The 20,838-nt window shown below is 43.3% G+C and overlaps 2 protein-coding genes and 1 pseudogene across 2 annotated transcripts in view; 2 read left to right on the top strand and 1 right to left on the bottom strand.

The window, feature by feature from the left end:
- Window positions 1–13,505, top strand: part of CATSPERE (catsper channel auxiliary subunit epsilon) — a 54,872-nt gene extending 41,367 nt beyond the window's left edge. The window contains exons 18-22 of the mRNA XM_090263372.1: window positions 3,802–3,901; window positions 9,571–9,657; window positions 10,199–10,356; window positions 12,387–12,440; window positions 13,352–13,505. Of these exons, the coding sequence (XP_090119498.1) occupies window positions 3,802–3,901; window positions 9,571–9,657; window positions 10,199–10,356; window positions 12,387–12,440; window positions 13,352–13,505 (553 nt within the window). The remainder of the gene's footprint in view (window positions 1–3,801; window positions 3,902–9,570; window positions 9,658–10,198; window positions 10,357–12,386; window positions 12,441–13,351) is intronic.
- A 585-nt stretch (window positions 13,506–14,090) lies between these two features.
- LOC149992421 (U1 small nuclear ribonucleoprotein C pseudogene) lies at window positions 14,091–14,714 on the bottom strand (annotated as a pseudogene).
- Window positions 14,715–18,067: 3,353 nt separating this feature from the next.
- The window catches only part of DESI2 (desumoylating isopeptidase 2), a 29,480-nt gene continuing 26,709 nt past the window's right edge, over window positions 18,068–20,838 (top strand). Inside the window, exon 1 of the mRNA XM_090263425.1 lies at window positions 18,068–18,346. Coding sequence (XP_090119551.1) covers window positions 18,305–18,346 — 42 coding nt within the window. The 5' untranslated portion in view covers window positions 18,068–18,304. The remainder of the gene's footprint in view (window positions 18,347–20,838) is intronic.

The following is a 20,838-nucleotide window of genomic DNA, read 5'->3' as shown; positions in this document are numbered from 1 at the left end:
CCTAGGCTCCTGAGCTCCCACAGGGCGAGCGGGTGTGGAATAATGAATCAGGAGCTCCAGTTTACTTTTGCCCTCAGAGCTTTCCCTGTGAGGGTCCCAAAGGCCCCTTCCAGCATGTTCTTCCCCCGACTCCTCACCGCGAAGTTCTGAGACTCCACGCTCCTCCGCCCAGCCCCCGTCAGCGTTCTTCTGAGCTGTCAGGCCGGTCTGCTCTTGTCTAGCTTTGATCTTCCATACATAATCAGGCCACGGCTCTGCCTGGACACCCCAAACACTCCCTCCTCCCGCTGAGGCCTAGTTGTTTTATGCAGTGCCGCAGCCCCTGGAGGTAGACAAGCTTCCTGTTCTCTCCCAGAGAAGTACGCTCTTCAGTTCAATCCATCATTACTAAGCAGCAACTCTGCACTAATTACTGTGCTAGGCACTGGGAATTCAAAGATAAATAATACAGGATTTCTGAGCTCAAGGGCTCAAGAGCCTGATGGAATAGATAAACATGAGCTGATGATAAGCTCAGTGGAATAATGGAAAGAACTGGTGTGGGGAGCTGGTATTGAAACTCACGAGTACCCAGCCTAGCTACAGAAGGAAGAGGGGTTCTGGGCAGTGGTTCCAGAAAACGTGCATGCGAGCTGAGTCACTGAGTCCGAAAGGACAATGAATACTGAGCGGAAGGCAGGGCAGGGGAGGAGTGAGGAAGACAATGAATTCCACTGGGTAAGCCTTCTCAGCAAACTAGAACGCTGATGGGGCGCAGAGTGAGGAATGAAGTGTCAGAAGGAGAGGCTGGGAAAGGAGCTCGGTGGATGCCCGGTCAGGGAAGTCTTCCCGTCCGTTCCTGCGGTAGAGCAGCGTGATCACATATTTGTCTGGCTAGTTCTCTCTGGGACAAGTGCAGAAGACAGACGTCGGGGACACGGTCTAAGAACAGAGGCCAGGGAGTGAGCTGTACTGGGAGTCCAGGGAGGAAATAACCAAATTACTGAAATAGCAACAAGTACAACAAGGAGGAATCATTATTGAGAGAAATTAGTGCTTATAATAGGCAGGGCTTATGACTGAGAGCTGCGATTGGTGAGGAAAAGAGAGCATGATGAGTCAAGGGCAGAAGAGCCTCCTCAAACTTCCACCGCCTTGTCTCCTCGTCTTCAAGCACCTGTAATCCATGAACCCTGTCTTCCTAGCACCATGGATGAATTATATGCGCATCTAAGGTCTGTCCCTCCATTTGTGAACTGTATCCCGACCCCTGCCCCAATTAAGAGCGTTGCCTCAGAACTTGTCCCCTCTTTCCCCTGCACCATCGGGTTTACCCTCTCTGCTGGTTCATCATCCAGATACGCAGGCCACGTAGGGCCACATGAGGAAGCACCAGGGCCAGTCAGGAGGCAGAGGGAGTGAGGGGGAAATGGGGGCAAGAGCCCTGACCGTGTTTCCTGGGGGAAGGAATGGAAAAGGCAGAGGAAAGCAGGCTTAGGATTGGCTCTTTTGAAAAACGTGAGCAGGCTCTGGGCCTAGGCATTGTCCCTAGTTGTCTGATACCTGGCCCTGCATGCTTAGGGCAGGTGGAGAGCCCAGAGCTTGAGAGCCACGGAGGAGGCAGTAGGGTGGGAGCTCTGGATGGTTGGATTTGCACAAGAAAGGCATGCTCAAAGGCCAATTATTTGCTATCTCTACAAATTAATTAACCCTGAGAGGGTCAGTCCCTCTAAGGACAGCAAGGCATCACAGTGCAATGGGATATCCGGAGTGGTCACACAGGATTGAAGCCCAGTGTCTGAGTGATCAGCAGAGACGCCTCTTCTCCCCGAGAGTGGAACTGCGGTAGTGAAGTTGCAAATTGCAGGGAAGTTAGTTGCCATGCCAACTAGTGACATTTTTTAATTTCTCAGGTTTAATTAATGTTATACCTTATATTAATGAACGTAATGAAAATAAGCCATGCTTACCCAGGCAAGTATTTTTGTCCCGTAATCTCAATGAAATAAATAAAATATTATCAAAGGTCATATAAACCCAGAAAGTAAGGATCATGCAATTTATCCTAATTGCCACTAGATGGCACTGTAGCCTTATCTTTTTTATTTAAAGATGGTTTTGCAATTACTCTTCGTCATTCAAAAATCTGATGACTTATAGAAAATGCAATCAAGCATGTTGCGCCTTCTGAAGTTCCTGGAATTAGAGCTTTGCTAAAGCCTGATCCAAATCTCTGAAACTGTACAAAATTGTGTGCGTCCTCACACAGCAGTGCCTTTTCCTGTGGGGAGGGCGCAGAGCTCTCCTCCGAGGGTGGTTCTCTGTGGTTCTCCTGCCGCTCCAAGAAAGAAGTCAGGGCCCACGACTCTAGTCCCTAGTTACTCACACCTGAGTCCCTCTCTTTACGACTTCTAAAAACTAAGTAAGATGGAAATGAAATAGCTTCTCGCAGACCATTTTCTGACACTTAACGTATTTCTGCCCGTTTTTTGAGACTGGGACAATAACTTTTTTATAATCAAGAGCAGATAACAGCAATTTGTAGCTGAGTCCGGCAGCTATCTGGGCAGTGAATAAGGAGATTCTGTCAAAGATGTTATTTTTTATTAATAGACACAGAGATGAGATGCAGAAAACATCAGACACTGAGGCAACCTGCCTGAGACGAAGGTCATAAGTGAAATTTCCATCTGCGGGGTGCGGGGGACAATTCCATTTAGAACAATGGGCAATAACTGATGGAGAAGGGAGACATGTGACCAATTTTAAAACAATCGCAAGTCCTGGTTAGTAACTGTATATACCTTTATCAGTATCTGATCTTAAGCTTCGGTCTCAAGCCCCTATTTTCTTGTGATAGCAGAAAAAAAAAATCTTACAATTTGAAATAACTTATCTCTTTGACACTCACTGAGTTTGGGGTAAATACTCAAGACTCAATGGGACTTGTTTCTCCGGTGCCGGTGTCGGGGGTAGGGTACAGAGGTGGAGGCAGCCTGTCCACGTTGGACTGTGTGCTGGCGTCCGCTGCTGGCAGGAGTATCACGTGGTCCCTGAGGCTGGGCTGTGCGTGACCACCACCCCAGGAGCTTCCGGTGACTTCTGCTTCTCAGCCCCACCTCAGTTCTCACGGGTGCTGCCAGTCCTTTGACACCCAGTCTGGTCTTCCAGCGGCCTCCTCCAGGGAGACCTGCAGCCTCGCCTAGTTGCTCTGTGGTTTAATTCTCTGGTGCATAATAGGCCCCCACTGGGTATTTGTTGATTAAATGACACCAGATCCTTTCTTTGACCTTCCTCCATTCATCACTCACTTCCGTCTCTCTCCCCTCGACCAGCCATGAGGATGGCAGGTACATAGCTGTCCCCACTCCCACCCCACACCCCATCGATGTACAGTTCCTATCAAAGCAAAGAGACATATGGCTCCAACGATTTTTAAAAAGAAAGAAACAACTGCTTCATTACTATTAGGTTTCTCTAAGAGCTGAAGGAAACCTATACAATGGGCACTGTGATGATTTTACAAATACGAACATTGAGGCTTAAAGAGTTTAAGTAACTTCCCCAGGGTTGCAAAGCTGTTAAGTGATAAAGACAGGATTTAAACCTAAGCCCATCTGACTTGAGAGCTGGAGCTCTTGATCCCTCTGTTCTATGGGAAAATAAGCCAGTCTGCTGTGCGCAGGGAAAAAAACAAACATATTACTTGTATAGCCTGTGACTCCTAATTTATTTTATGGGAAAGACAGCCGTTTTCATATGGAACAGACTTAAAGGGGTCAGAAAAATAAAATAATATTTTGTGTCTGCTGTTTCTTTCAGACACAATGACAATGGCTTTATTGAAGATGTTGAGGTCAATTTCATAGTGTGGGAAATTCACGGCCGGGAGGATTATAGCTTCAATACCACTATGAAGGAGGTAAGACATCCGCGAATAGAGTGTACTGTGCAATTAGACATGTCCTTCTGTTTTAAATCGACATATAAATTATAAGGAAAAAAATCGTCCACTGTGGGTAGGAAAAAAATATTCTCTCTATATCCTATGACTACTAAAATTAATTTATGAAAAAGAAGTCATTGTCATAGAAAACAGACTTAAAGGAGTCAGAAAAAATAAAATAATATTTATGGTAGCATGATGCAATTATAGACACATATTTTATTTTCCCTCCACACCGTGTTGAATGTTGGGTTATTTATGGGTCTGCCTGCCTCTGGCTTTCAGAAATTGATCACCTTTGCACTAAATCAAACAGATACTCTCTAGGCTTGGCCTCATTTGACTTCTTTGCATCATGCAACCCGCTGACCTTGGCTTCACTGTCCCCCTCTTACCCCCTGCCCCACTTCCCTAGATCTTCTGCCCTTGCACATTGCAGGCCACAGTACAAAGGCCTTATCGCCCCCACCCCCACTCCGTTCCCAGCCCCCCTATGTGGGGCTTTCTGCCCTTGAGGGGACTTCAGGATGGCACCTCTCTAGAAGTTACTAGCATTGATTCCTGAGACTCCCCAGAGATCTCATGCTTAGACAAAACCAGAGCATCATGCTCCTTCCAAATAACTTTCTCACCTATCAGAGACCTTAACTCTCCAAGGACAGTGCACCCAGAAAGCAGTCTGAGCCACGCCTGCTACCCCTCCGGAGAACTGCAAGGACTCGTCGTCGGCAGCCATCCGTCTCGAGAGACGATGATGTAGCTTCTTAAGAGTCTATCTGCACCACCAAGAATGGCTGTGCAGTCCGACTCGGGAGTGACACGGTATCTGTCTCCTCCCGTGTTGAATCAACATCTTGCGATGACGCTGGAGTGTCCTCTCCAGTGAAGCTGAAGCTACAGAGCCTGGGCAGGGTGATATGGAGGGTCTGCTGTTGCCCATGCAGCAGACCCCCCCTCTCTTCGCAGCTGAAGGGTCCAAGGGAAAGACGGAGTCAATACAGCTTGGCTTCAGGTGCGCCGCAGGAGTTGCCGGTGTTGACTACAACGTCAAACCGCCTTAGGGACTCCGGCTCCGGATTTTCTGTCGGGGTTTACTCCCTTAGACTTTCCCCTGAAGAGGTATGCCGCAAGGCAGCGGAGGTTTTTTGGAGTCAGAGTTTTCCTTCTCTGATGTGCCCTGACTGCAAGGACTAATTGTCTTTTAATTATGTTACCAAACAAATCCATCCCACCATAAGCTACTCCCACACTTGTTCAACACTCAGTGTGTGAGTTCTTCTGGCCCCCTTCCCCCCAGTTCCATCCTTCCATACCGTGCCCCCCCCCCCCCCATTACTCTCCTCCTTCTCAACCCTTTCCAGTGTACCGTAGGGTTAAACTCATGTCCTTCTTCAATGAGCGTTCCTCAGAGAATATCATTTTTCCTGGTTTTCTACCAAACCCTCTTTTTCTCTCGTGTAAGGCTGGCCTGTGGAACTGACGTTCTCCCTAATCTACAGAATTATTTCCGGATCATTGTCTCCTCGCCCTCTGTATAAGGCCATTTGTCATCCATTTGCCATCCACCCCACCCTACCTGTCCCTGCCAGATACTCAGAACTTAATGATTTCTCCTCCTGCCCTGGGAGCCGTGGCAGCTGACTTCTGAATTCTGCCAGCTGTCACGTAGGGTTGTCGCTGGGGAAAAATCTTTCTGAACAGGGACTACGTTTTCTGGCCCCAGCTGTGCCTTGCTGGGGCCATGAGGCTGGTTCTGACCGCCGGAGCGTGAGCAGAAGCGGTGAGCGTCATTTTCAGGATGAAGTGCTTCGGGAGCAACCACAGGAACCTCCGTGCCTCCTCTCTTCCTTCACATGTCAGCGTATTTCAGCAACAATGGGAGACAGAGCGGAGAGTGCTGGGTGAAAGGGCCCCGGAGGGGGACTTCAAGGAGCCACCAGACAGAAAAAGCCCGAGCTCCTGACTCACTTCTTCGAGCAGAGCCATCCGTGAGAACATCAGCCCAGGGACATCTGCACTGAATCACGTGTGATCAAGAGCTGAGCTATTAACGTGTGCACCTCCGAGGGCTGGGGCTTATTACTGCAGCACAGCAGGGTGATCTCAGCTAATAGAACTCAGCCCATTAAAACCGCATTTAAATCCAAGCATTTCAGTCTCTGATCTCAGTCTCAATTCCTTAGTTCTCTCCTTGTTAGTCCCACTACGCCTCTGCCTCCTACTTTGTTCTCACTTAGTATCCATCCTATGGAACACTCTGCTTTCCCCCTCTCTCCTCGTTCCACGTTTCTTCTTTCCTTTTCCTATGTAACTTGACAAAGTTCAGTTCTTCAGTCAATTTTCATCTTGCCAATATCCATTCACTTTCCCCCCAGTGTGGCTCCTGTCCACCATTAGGAGCAACTTTAAACACCAGTCTTTCTGCCTTATCCATGCCCATATCTGAGCTGCTGATCACTTCTAGAAGAATAAAATAAAATGGGAGTAACTGGAATTAGGAACTCAGCTATGGGGAGTGACGGCTGAAAGGAGAATTAGTCAATGGGAAGAGAGATCAGAGAGAAATATACAGAATTGTGCATAGAGAGATAAACTGATTTAAAACAGAGAAAGGAACGTGATGGAGATCTGAAGCTAAGATCTAAGAACTGGAGTCCTGAAACAGAGAGAAGAAAGAGTCTTGACCAGATGCAATATTTCCCAAAACTGGTGAAAGACCTCAAGGCACAAAAAGTAATCTGCATCCAGCTACAACACCATAAAATTTCTAAAATCAAAAACAAAGAGAAAAATCTTAAAAGGAGCCAGAGCAAAAAATATAAAACCTTCAAAAGAGTAATTATAATATTTAAAGCTGATTTATCAATAGAAATAATAAAAACCAGAGAACTTTGAACAAAAATATATTTAAATTATTGGAACACAATGACTTCTAAACCTAAAATTCTCTATGCAATCGAAACAGTCTTTAAAAAGTGAAAGTGAATGACAAATAATGCTTTACAAGATACATGAAATTAAAAAAGGAAAATAAATTTAAGTAAAGGAAAAATAAAGAATATAATAAAAAAGATTTGAGAGAACATGACAAATATTAAAGACAGGCAAAAAGAAAACTCTAATCGATGGTTAAATGGAATCCCTGAAAAAGGAAACCAATGTAAAGGAACAAAACCAACACTAATAATTCAACAAGCATCTCTCCCCTCAGACAAAAAGATCAGAAGCTTCATATTGAAAGAGCATACCATATACCTGAGAATATAAAATCAGATACCATATACTTGAGAATATAAAATCAGATACCATATACTTGAGAATATAAAATCAGAACAGCCAATTCAAGTGGGCATCCAGGCAAAAAGCAAGCAATTTGTAAGGAAAACAAAAATAAATTATCATAGGTCATTTTATAGCAATGTTTTATGTCAGGAGAAAATGGAGTAAAATATTTAAGATACTAACTGTAAGACAAGAATTTTTATATCCAGCAAAACTGATTACACTAATAAAAGGTATAAACTGCCCTCAATGTGTAAAAACTTCAGATATTGTTCCCATGAGCCTTCTCTAATTTACCAAATAAGCTTCACACAACCAAAATTACTAAAGAGATATCAACATAAGAATCAGAGGAAGCATTATAATATAGTATATAGTTACTTAAAACTAAAACAAAATGAGGGTGAAAAGAAAAAGAGCATAGTATACAATGGATGTGTTTTCTGACAATGTAGATACAGTGCAATTATTTAAAAAAATGGTGGGAGGTAGAGAGCATATGCCAAGGAAAAAAATATAACTTTTTAGTAATCATGGTAGTAGTGGTAATATTTGTATTGCTATTCTGAAGCTGTGAGGTTGTGTAATATGAGATAAAGCAAATGTGTAATGATGGGATATTCTAACACTATCATTCCCCACTAAGTGTTTTCTTTGTAAAAGCAAGGAGATAAATATGTAAGGTAGAAGAAGTTAGACAAAAATCCTCAATTTGTATAGAATTCAATATAAACTCATGAGGTATTGTAATAGATATTGGTCTGGATATACGATATATGAATATAATGTTTATTTAGATAGAGAAATAGATCAATTTTTTTCCTGCCCTGTCTATTAAGAGTCCTGGAAATATAACTAATCAGTAACAGTTAAGTAGCCTCAGTACCCAGATTGTTGTCTTGAAATAGCATTTCCCACTAAAAGTAACTGGAAATACTTAGATGAATGGCTGATTCCAAGCCTGAAGGAGGACATGTACAGATGAACTTGATGTAGTTTCACATATCCAATAGCAAGGAAGTACCAAAGACTGCTAGGGCCGTGTCAACAGTAATCAGAAGTCAACATGACAACGTTCCTACCAGCCAGAGACAGGACAAGTTGAGCTACATTACAAGTTACTGCAATGAGTTAAACCCATTAAATATGTTAAATCTATGCATTCATAATGATTTTTTTAGTTTGCCTTTAGAGAATGATAGAAAATCAATTTTTTATTTTGAAGACAGGCAAAAAAAGAGAAACAGATATTTATACTGCCTTCCTCAAATAAACTATGCCAGTGGGTAACCAAATAGCAGATGAGAGGAAGCAACTCTTTATAAAATTATTCCAGTTCACAAATGAAAAATAAAAAGATAGAATTTTAATATCATCATTTTACAACTTAAATAATAAAGGTTTTTATAAATAAACTTATCTCAACCAATTTGAAAATGGACAAATGGATAAAATGAACAAATCCCTTGAAAAACACAATTTAACAAACTTTCTTGTATTCCAAGAAAAAAAAATAGAAATTTCTAATCTCAGATGGCTTTATTGATGGAGTCTATAAACACTTTTTACTTCAGTCTTATAAAAACTCATCCAGATTATTAGGGTAAGGGGGGCATGTTCCAACTCATTTTGTGAATCCAGGAGGAGCTTAAAACAGAATTCTGAGACAATCTCACTCATGACTATTGATATAAAACACTGAAACAAAATAGTAGCAAAGACAATTCATCAATATATTAAAAAATAATATATCAAGACCAAATTTTGTTTATTTCACAAAGAAGAGTTGGGATATCATTTGAAAACCAAAGTAACCCACCATATTAACAATAAAGAAAAAAAGATATGATTATTATAATAGTTAATGAAAAATTATCATCCATATATAACATTGTTTTTAAAATAAATCTTAGAAAATTATAAATAGATGGTAACTTCCTTAACCTAATAAAATGTAGATACAAAATAAAAACTATAGGAAATATATACTTAAGGTGAACATTTGGAAATCTGAAATCAGGAACGAAATGAGTGCCGGTTACCACTATTTCTATACACCTTTGTTCCTGATCTTTGTGATGAGGCAAACAATAGACAATAAAAATAAATTAAAATATAAGGTTTGGAAAGAAAAATAAAGCTGTCATATTCACAAATAACACAACTGTTCATGGGAAACAGTCCAAATTAGTAAGAATTTAAGAAGTTCTCCCTGTACAAGGTCAACATACAAAAGTCAATTGTTTCTCTGTATGTCAGCAAACATTTAAATAATTAAACACTTAAATACATAATTTTCAATGGCACTAAAATAGACGGAGTACTTATGAATAAACTGATATACTATCTCCATCTTTTGACAGAGTGGTTGTTTAAATGAAGCCCAGACATGGAAGTCCATGACTAAGCTTAACAAGCACCTCCCATTAGAAGAAGCTTGGGGACCTGAGGTAAGAAAACATTACCTTGCAAATTGTTTATATATAATAAGTGATTATTTACATATTTGCTTTTTCATTTTTGTAGCAATTACATTAAACATTCTATAGGGGCGGGAGATCAAATTTCATTTTAAACCTTAATTAATCAACTCACAATCACTATGTTCCTTAGCTGTGATAGATGCAAATATAACATATGCCCAGCCTCAGCCTTCAAGGTACTTATAAGTAAGCGGGTTGGGGAAGGACTGGCGGGTATACACACAAACCAAGGGAAAACCGAAGGACTCAGAAGGAAGAGTGACATTTTCACAGGTTTTTTCCAAGTTGATGTTAGAGCTTGAGAAGGAAAGGGAGGACCTTGGTCTGAATGGTTGGCTACCCACACATAACTCAAGACTGGATTCAAGTTTCTGATCATGGCTGACATACTATGTGGGGAAGTTCTTGGCTAGAAATGAAGTGAAATTCATGAGGCTAAGGAAGATCTGTTTTTCTTGGAGACTAGATGGCTTGATCAAGTGGGTTTTTGTCTTTATTTCCTGTTCAGAACTATAAGCACTGTTTTTCTTATGCTATTGGAAAACCAGGAGACTTGAACCAACCATATGAGATTATCAACAAGTCTAACCATAACCATTTAATTTGGCCCATGCACCATACTGGAATGTATGTATTTAAAGTGAAGATCCTGGATCCAAACTACAGGTGAATATAAATGTTTTATTATAATAGTTTTAGCATTACTTCCTCAAAACTAAATTCTTTAATTTTATTTTTAACTGAATTTATTGGGGTGACACTGGTTAATAAAATTATATAGGTTTCATGTGTGCAATTCTATAATACATCATCCGCACACTGTATTGTGTGTTTAAAGTCTAATAAATGATCACACTAAGACACATCAACATCACAAGTCAAGAGGGAAGAAAATTCCCAGTAGGAAGAATAAAAAAAGGCAGTTCCATAGGGAAGCACCCAGTGGCCACGTGATCTGTAAGGAGTTGTCTGAGTTCCAGGATTACTCAAGTGATAAGGACAATTGATGAAGAATATAGTACGTGAATTAAACACCGCGGTCCAACAGCTTTCTTCGCAGGAAAAATGGATGCCAACCAAACGTGTAAACAACTTGATGAGTTTGATGGAGGCTCATGCCAGTAGAGACAGAGTTGTAAGAAATTGTGTAGCTCAGTCTTCATCAGTAGGAAAACACCTCCGAGAAGAGAGAGAAAGAATTTGGACGACGTAACATTATCAAGCAACTTAGAGAAGAACAGACAGTTGAAATGGATGCAGGCAGAACTGAATGACAGCTGTTGAGTGAACACGCCAAATTCAGTTCAAGCCTCCACAGAATGAATTAAAAAAATATTTTTAAAAAAGGACCATGCCATCTCATAAGAGCTAAGCATGACAGACACCAACAAGGCAGCCTTTCCAGGATAACTTCGAGCCAACAATCCAAGACCTTTTGTTGACATCAGCCCCACTTAGTGAAGACCTCAAGTATAAATAATTCTGATAATTATGGAGAAATCAACTGCTATTTTATACTGATTCTGAAAAAAAATGTTTTGTAACTATTAAAATAATTTTCTGACTTAAAAAAAAAGAATAAAAAATGTCAGAGTCTGGGGTCACCATTAACAGAAGAGTTCCACAAAAAGTTATGTCAAAAAGATACCTGCACCTCCATGTTTATTGCAGCATTATTTACAATAGCCAACCTAGGTGTCCATTGATAGCTGATTATATATATAATCAGTCATTAAAGAGAAAAAATATCTTTCCATTTCAACAACATGGACGGACCTTGAGGGCATTGTGTTAGAAAGTCTGCTTTGCTCTCAATCTTAATTTTGCCACTAGCAGCTCTGCAGTCTTAAGCAAATTGCTTTGTCCCTAAATGAGTCAAAAACACCTGTTTTATAGTACACCAAGGATTAAATGAAGCACCTGGGTAAAAACCCCCAACTTTGCTGGGCACTTGGCAAACACTCAATAAAATTACGTTCCTTTTTCTCTCTTCTTCCCACATGCAGGTAGGTGAAATCTTATCATTAATGTTTATTTAGCTAGATCCTGTCTCATTCCAAACAATACGCTAAGTTAGTACTTCAGAGATAATAATACAGTTTTATACGTAGACTTTCTACTATTCTCGGCTTCCTAAAGGAATCAGCCTACACCAACAGGTGAACGTGACATGCACTTTGATCAGAAAACCCTGAATTTAATCCCAGCTCTGCTACTTACAACTCCATTTTCTCGTCTGAAAGAAAGAGTGGCTATAAGGATTAACCAAGATAATTCATGTAGAGCATTTGGTACACTTCCTGGTATATAGCACATGCTCAATTAGTATTATTTTCAGTAATATTAATGGTCAAAAAATGTTCACTGCTTATTATTTTTGTCAATATTTATTATTGTTAATTACTATTAATATCATTATTGCTGTTGCCTTGGGAAAAATTATCAAACTGGTGTAAGGCTGATAGGAGCACAGTGAGGTTGCAGTGACCAGCTCTGGGAACTTCGTAGCAAGCAGCCTAAGTCACACATGCGAGGAAAAAGTCATCACCACTATTATGTAAATGTATCTATTCTCTCCCTTGTCAAGAAAATGACACCTTAAGATTATAGATGATTTGATCGTTACCATAGATGTGGATGCAGCCTTAATATATTGCACTTAATTTAATCTTTAATATTATTTTTCTAACTTGCAGTTTCTGCAGCCTAACAGCTATATTTGCAATAGAGATCTATGGAGTGAGTCCCAGGTAATCATTGTACCTAATAGGCTCTAAAGAGAGAAGTTGTCAAAGACATAGGTAGCAGCTATAAAGGAAAAGCCCCGCTCCCGTTTTCCCAGGACCCTAATATCTCTGCCCTATATATGTTGTCCTAAAATTGTATGTATCTATTGTACATGGGACACAACAGGAGGGAATTCCTGAGAACTGTTCCTTTTCTTCCATCCCCCGTAACAGCTACCGTCTTCCCATGAAGCATGTCTTTCAGCTCCACCTAAGGGGCAGCCAGCAGACTGTGGCAGTGGGACTGGAAGGGGACAGTGGCTGTGCCCACACTGACCCTGAGTCAGCCCTAGACCCATGGCCATGGTCCCGAGACATCCAGGAAACTGGCTGTAAAAGCATCTCCCTGGACAGCACACCAGTTTCTTTGGAGAGCAGAATAAAAAGTCTTAATATTAAAGCTGGGACCACAAATGACTTTGCTTCTCTGCTCTGGGCCTGGTTTTGTTTTTGTTTTTGTTTTATAAAATGTTAAACAAACATGTAAGACAAACCATTATTTATGGCCCTACTTTAAATATCACTGCCTTCTCAATCTGTTGGGCTAATGGGGGGGAGGGGCAGTTAATGGTGCAAATAATCTGCAAATGAGATCAGCCATGAATGTGTTGTTTCTAAGTAACTTTGGAAAACATGCCTAGCCTTTCTGCAGCAAATTCTCTCCTTACATTAATCACACTGTCTATTTTTCTGCCTGGTCAGCCTCAAACACTAAAAGGTAAACATTTTGAGGTTAGACAATAATATGTCTTATTAATCTTTGTTTTCTGTCAGTGGAACAGTGTAGCTAGCCATTCAGAAATTGTTTGACTAAATAAATTGACAACCAAAGTGAACAATAATTTCTAATGACTCTTTTTTTTTTTTAATTTCAGTACAAATGGCTACCTGGTTGCTTCCTTCCTCTTTTTCCTGATGCTACTGTTCTTCAGTGTTCTAGTTTTGAGCTATTTCCATTACATGAGGATTTATAAACAATATATCTATGAACCAGATTACAAAACTGAAAGAAAACAAAAGAACAATTAGGAAAAAATGAAAGTTTGTTTACTATGGATATATGGATGTATGAGTATACATATGTATCTGATGCCTTAGTGTTCCCTTTTTGTCTTTTTAGGCCTCTTATACCCAATTTACAATTCTTTATATTAAATTTTGTCAACACTACTAGTGTGGTTTCTGTCTCCTGATAAATACCCCCCCCCCAAGTCTCCCTGTTGTGTTCAACTCTCCCTTGCCTCCTTCCACTTAAATTATAAATTAATGAATCTATATATACATTTTTCTTTGTCTCCCATTGGTTTGTGGGCTTCACAAAGGCAGGAGTCATGTTGTTTTTATTATAATGTACTAGTGATACACAGTGGCTGATACATAAAAGGTACTCATTTTTAATACTTGTCCAATGCATGAATGATTAATAATTTCAGTAATTGGCAGATCAATACTTAAATTATATGAGCGATACAATTAATTGCATCATCAGATAGTGTATTTAATTTTTTTTTTTTTAGCTAACAGAGTTCATTTTATTTTCACATTTCACAATACAAACAACAAAAAATTTTTTTGTCCCACTACTCCCCTCCAAAACTATTTTCTCTGATAGGAAAAGGGAGTGAGTCTTCTTTGTCATGCTGTTAGGGAACATCCCGAGTCACAGCACCACGACCTCCTGGTGAAGTAGAACAAGTAATACAAAATTGATAGAAAGAGGCTCCCCTTTCTCCTTATCTGTCTGGTCGAGTCATTCCAGGCCGAGTGGGCACCATCATGGGACGGGCAGGAGGTCTCATCATTGGTGGCCCAGGCATCATTGGCATGTGCCCTCCCATAGGTGGCCTCATTCCAGGAGCAGGTCCCACTGGCATCATCCCAGGAGGAGGAGGACCCATCATTGGCATCATGGGAGGGCCCCTCATATGGGGTGCTGGCATCATACCAGGGCGAGGAGGACCCGGAAGACTGGGGGAGGTGGAATCATTGCCCCTGCAGGAGGAGGAGCAGAGAATGGAGTAGGAGGTATCTTTCCTTGCTGAAATGCTGCAGTTGTTTTGTCAATCAGGCTCTGAGCCTGCTCTTCCATCCATTTCTGATAGTAGTCTTTCACATTCTCTTTGTGTTTCCTACCACTGCAGTGTGTCTTTCTCACAGATGGAGAGTCATGGGTGAGGTATGTACCGCAGTAGTCACAATAAAACTTGGGCATGTCGTTGTGCAGGCCGTCGGCCACTCCGTCCCACACCGCAGGAGATAGTGTATTTAATTTTGTACCTGATGAATTTGAAGTGACCATGGAACATCCCATGTGGTGGGCAGAACATCAGCTCCTCAGAGGTGTCCACATCCAAATCCCCTGAGCCTGTTAATATATTACCTTACTTTATCTTACATGGGAAAAAAAAAAGACTGCAGATGTGATTAGTTAAGGATTTTAAGATGACATTACCCTGGATTACCCAGGTGGGCCCAATGTAATCACAAGGGTCGTTTTACCTAAAAGGGAGGTAGAGAGCAGAGAAGATATGATGATGGAAACAGAGGTCTCGAAGATGTGGCCATGAGCCAAGGGATGAGAGCAGCCTCTAGAAACTGAAAAGGGAGGAGAGTCTGGCCTAGAGCCTCCAGGAGGAATACAGTCCTTGAATTTTAGCCTAAGGAGACCCATTTTGGACTTTTGACTTCCAGAATTGTATGATAGTCTGTGTTGTTTTTAAACCACTAAGTTTGTGGTCATTTGTTACAGCAGCAACAGGAAACTAATACATCTGGTAGAGAAGTCCAATAGGCCACAGGTCACACTGGCCTCGCGCTCAGGAGAGAAGGGGGTTGGAGATGGGGACATCAGGCTTTTCAGCGCACATTGATGGTTGACCTGAGAGGGCAGAGGAGATGACAAAGGGCAAAGGGAGACTGTAGAGTACCGGGGGAAGTAAGCCAGTGGTTTGAGCCGAGCAGTGCAGCTAGAACTAAATGAGGTGTTACTAGAGGGTGACTTTCCCCACACCTGTGGTTTGTTCAGTTGGGCTGGGTGGAAAGGAAGGCCACAGTGGGGACAGCTGGGTACACCAAAAATAAATTTTACACCTTCTTCTCTCTTCAAATTGCTTCTATTCCCCCTCTACCCTCTCTCTAATGATCATCCTCTCTTATTGAGAAAATGAAAGCAAATCAGAAAAGACCACTCTCATTTCCCCAGTCCCAAATTTCTAACCTTTCATTTGTCTTTGTATCATTTATGCCACCACTATGCACCTGCATCTACCCTATATGCTGTCACTATGGACAAAGCATCCCTCCATCTAAAGGCCAACCCCTCCACCTGTACGCCGGAGAGATTTCTTCCCCTTCTTACCTCGCCCTTGAGAACCTCACCCTCTCTCTTACATCACCAGCTTCTCTCCCCACCCAGTTTTTCTCTTTGCATACAAGTATACCTTAGTAGTCCCATCTTTAAAACACCTTCCACTGACCACATAGGCCTATCCTATTACTGCCCTAGGCTGCTATAGTCTCCATTTCTTCCCCTTCCATTCACTCCTCAAACCTTTCCAGATGTTCTTTGGATCCCACTTCTCCCCTGAGACTGCTCATGTCAAGGCTACCAGTACCCTCCATCCTGCTGAACTTAACAGTCTTGTGGCTTCTGTTACCATGTTCTCCTGCCACATGGCCCCTCTTCCTCTTCTGCTTGACCTCTAAATGAAGGTCAGAGAGCTTTATCTTTGACCTCTTTTGATGGAGGAACTGAAGAGTTAAAATTTTTTAGCTCTAGAGTTAATAGGCTTAGTGATTAATGCATGTAGAAAGCTGTTATTCCAGGAACTGGGATGTATGACTGGACCTACCCTGACTCCAGAAAATCCACAAGCAATTCGACCTTTGTTCCCCAAGAGGACTACAAGCAATCAAGATGGTATCAGAGCCCTTGTGTTCCAGGGAGGAATGTTCGCAGACCAGGACACAGATAAAGCATCACCAGTCAGCGGATGAAAGGATGCCAGGAAATCTCTGGACTGTAACTTTTAACTGATTAACCTTTTCCCTGAATTCCAAATCCCTTACCTACTTTTTCCTGATTTCAAACCCCTTACCTACCCTCTTCTTCTCCTTATAAAAAAGGTGGCTTAAGATGAGATATTAGACGGTCTTTTAGGGTCCATAACCCACCTTCTCCTCAGGTCCCTAGCATCTGAATAAAACGCCTATAAACATTCTATCCTTGTCTCTACTTAATGGTTCTGGTAGTGACAGTAAGCATGAGCCCCTGCTTTTCCGGTTTCAATTTCTCTCTCTCTTCTTTTTATGTATACTTTCCCCTAGATAATCCAATGAGTCCCACAGCTTCCAGTTTATCCAAATGCCTCCTTGACATGTGAACGTCTAAAAGGTATCTCCAACTTAACATGACCAAACCATAAGTCTTCACTACCCACATTCCAAACTGTTCTTTCCAACTTTCACATCTTATAAACGGCACAGCCATCCTCACAATTTCTGAAGTTGAAAATCTAGATGTTATCCTTGAATGTTCTCTCCCTGACAAACGCAACACTCAACCCATTGGCGAATCTTGTAGACTCTAATTTCAAAATATTCCAAAGCTCTAATTTTGTGGTCCCCACCACAAATCTAAGCTACCTTTTGGCGTGCACTTGTGGAGTGGCTTCCTAATTAGTTGAACCACTTAGCTCTGAGGTTTCCTTTTAATGAGATCCTTGTCCCCTGATATTTGTAAGGCTGGCTTTTTGCCATTCAGTTTCCAGTTTAAACCTCACTTTGTCAAACCTTTAAACTGCAGCCTAAGATTACTCTCAATCCGTCCATCCTACTCTATCCTCTTCAAAGCACCCATCACCAGTGTTTGGTCCTTCCTCCTAGCACCGCATTCCCCAAGGCCTACAGCATGCCTGGCGCATGGCAGACAGAACAAGCATATGTTGCATGCGTGCAAAAGCACCAACGGTGGGCTAGGGTTGTGCTGACCAGAGTACTGTACTCTCTTCCCATCTCAGCAGGAGTTTCTTTAAATGTAAGCTTTCATATTGAGCATTAACTAGATGCCCGTTACACCCCACCCACCAACCAGTAACCCACCTTCCTCTATTTCTTCGCTCCCGCCCCTTGCAAAAAAGAAAAGTGAGAAGCGATTTGGAAAACAAGGTCATTATTATGGTCTTTTGCCACATTTCGTCGTCTTCGCCGGGCTCACTGCGACAGAAACTAACAGCAGCACCCCCAGGTAAGAGGTGTCGGAGTTGGAAGGCTCCAACCTCAGCCAAGGGCGGACCGCAAACAAGCTAGCGCAGCCCCCCAGCGCTGCATGCTGGGAATTAGAGTCTCCCGGGAAGCCCTGGTCTGAGAGGGTGGCGCCCCGCGCAGCATGCTGGGAACTGTAGTTTCCCTAGAACTCCGCTCCTGCAATGTGGAGAGACTCGGAGGCTGCGCCATTTTAGGTCCCGAGGTGCGGCCGCAGAGAGCCAGAGCGCAGGCGGGCTCCGCTCGGGCGCCGGGATGGCTCCGCCCCCGGGGCTCCCGGCGCCCGCCCCCCGCCCAGGCCCCGCCTATCCCCACGTGTCTACCGCCTAGGGGAGGTGCCTGAGCCCGAGCGGGCTCGCCACCGGTCGGCCCGGTCGGCGCAGAGGGTCCTGTCGGCGGCGCCCTGGAGTCACCCGGCTTCCCGATGGTCCTGCGCCGGCTGCCGCGGGCCGGGCTCTGCGCTTAGTGCCCGGCTCTGGCCCCCCTGAAGCGCCCGCGGGGGCGGCAGCGGCCTCGGCCCCGCGGAGACGGAGCGGCTAGAGGACGAGGCGGCGGCCGCGGGGAGGATGGGGGCCAACCAGTTAGTGGTGCTCAACGTGTACGACATGGTGAGTGAGGCCCCCGGCGGCCCCAGCCCGGCCCGGGCGACCTCTGGCCGCGGGTGCTCGGACCCCGGCCCCATCGCTTCCTGCCTCTTCTCTCCGCCTCCAGCCTCGTTCCCCGGGGTGGGGGGAGGGGACTGGTGTTATTTTCTAATCCCCGAGCGTGGCAGTGCTGCCCGATCCGCCCGAGGGCTTTGGCCAAGGCTCGGGTCCACTTGCATCTCCCCGGCGTCCCCAGCTGGGCTCGGACCCTGGCCGCGGGCCCGACACCTTGGCCGACGCGCCGTGTCCTCTCCGCAAAGCTTCCGTCGCAGGTCTGACTTCCACGGCCACCACGGGGACTCCGGGGCTGCGCGCTGGCCTCGCTCCTCCGCTTCGGCCGGCCGCCCCACGCAGCTCTCTGCGCGCCCAAGTCTTCAGAACTCTCAAGCCCCCCCTTAGAGTCCAGAAAGTCACCACTGCCCAGGTGCAAGCCAGAATCTCTCCCGAGGTGCGCGGCAGCAGCACCCCCTTGCCTCCAGGGCAACCTCATTAAAATAAATGAGGCTAAAATCCAGCGAGAAAACAGCGCAGCTGAGCTACGGAGGGATCCTTTCCTAGATTCTGAAGACCACTCTCCAGGTGATGCAACAGGTTTCTGCCGTGACCGCAGGAGAGGGAAGGGCAGGGCTCGTTTATTATGTCATCTCCCTTGGAAGCCCACGGAGTCCAGCCCAAGGAGTGATTCGCCTGATCATTGTACTTGAAATGCCGGGCAGAGCATGGTCGTCGCAGTTAGATGCATGCTTGGGTTTGTTTAGCTTTTGGTCATTAGTGTTTGTTTTGTAGTTTCTCTATTTTTCTTAACATTTTGTGTGAAGTGGATTGGCAAATGAAAAAGTCCCCTTCATGATTTTTGTTGGCTTGGAGGTGCAGGAGAACAGACGTGACTAGAGGTCAGACGTCTTGGTTCTCGTTCGCAGGGCTGAACTTTTTCTTCCCTTGCTTTGTTTATAAGTTTCTAAATTCTCAGTGGAACATCTTAGGGAGAAAGGAGTACCCCTTATAGTCTGGGGGTTTGTCAGGAGGGCGCAGAGGCTGCCCAGGGCTTGCAGTGAGTTCTCAGTCGGGTTCAGGTGAGAGCTTGGAGGTTAACATTGAGAAGAGTGAAACGTGATCATGTTACAGAGAAGAATAATCAGAACTAGAGATCTTAGATAAACATGGCACTTTGTAAGTCTTAGGCCTGTGGCACTTGGTTAAGAAATAATTCTCTAGATTTAAAGTTACTGTGCTCAGCTGGATACCTTTATTTTTCAGGAGTTTTAATTGCCCTTTTACTATTTTTTTTACCCCCCATCCCAGTGATCTGAACTTGATTTCTGGTTTATTCGAGACTGTTACAAATCATCCCTCAAGATATATGTTCAGCTCTTGAACATGCCTTGCCTTCTAGATTGTTAAACCTCTCTGTAAATTAGGATTACCCAATGGGCAGGCAGCCACAGTTTTGTAGCCTAAAAGAAACCTGTGAAAATAGAGGAAGAGAGCAGTTGTGCTTTTTAAATAAAACTGAAAAAAAATTTTTTTTTGACATATAGTCTGTGAATCACAAAAATCATTGCTAATTATGGTAAATGTAGGAAAAGCTAGAGATATTATAACCAGTATATTTTAAAGGGAGGAATGTTCTAAAAGATGTTACCAGTATTAACTATTTAACAGAGATCTTGTTTCTCACATCACTTTTGTAAAGAGGTAGTTACAGAGGAAGTAGGTAGAGAAAAGGGTAAGTTAAACCTGCCCAGATGAACTAAAAATAGGGAACGTCTGGAATCCAGACCACAGTCTGATTCATTATTTTCTCTACTGAATACAGTAGTCTCATTTTTATTTCTTAGGTATGGCTTTTTTCCTATCAAAAAGAGGAAAAGAAGCATATGACTGAAATAGCTGAATTATTAGACTTCTGATAAATTTGCCTTTGTATGTTATTTTGAAGGCTCCGGTTTGATGTCACTAATTCAGAAGTCACAGAAATGAATTATTCTTTCTTTAAGGAATTTAGAATATCATAGGGGAGGTACAACAGTAGTAACAATTCAAAAGAGAATACCATGATTGGATAAAGAGCAGAACAAGATGTTAAAGAGGAGGCCACATGAGGCTGTAAGGTCAGGAAACATTGGAAGATGAAGCGGGGAAACCTGGAGGATTGCTACCACCAGCTCCACAGGCATAGAACTGCCAGCCTGAGCGGAATGGCAGGAGCAGGAAAGCACAGGTGGGATTTGGGAACTATCAGCTAGTTGGACCAGAATAACTAGAGGATAGGATGCATGAAAGGAGACACAAATTGCCCTGGCTGGTGTGGCTCAGTGGCTTGAGTGCCAGCCTACAAACCAAAGGATCACTGGTTCGATTCCCAGTCAGGGCACCTGCCTGGGTTCCCAGTTGGGGGCGTATGAGAGGCAACCACACATTGATGTTTCTCTCTCTTCCTCCCTTCCCCTCTCTCT

The sequence above is a fragment of the Furipterus horrens genome, unplaced genomic scaffold, assembly GCF_987537825.1.
Source record: "Furipterus horrens unplaced genomic scaffold, mFurHor1.1.pri manual_scaffold_15, whole genome shotgun sequence".
Classification (NCBI taxonomy): Eukaryota; Metazoa; Chordata; class Mammalia; order Chiroptera; family Furipteridae; genus Furipterus; species Furipterus horrens.
The sequence above is the reverse complement of the archived record's forward strand: the minus strand, read 5'-3'. Positions and strand labels throughout refer to the sequence as shown.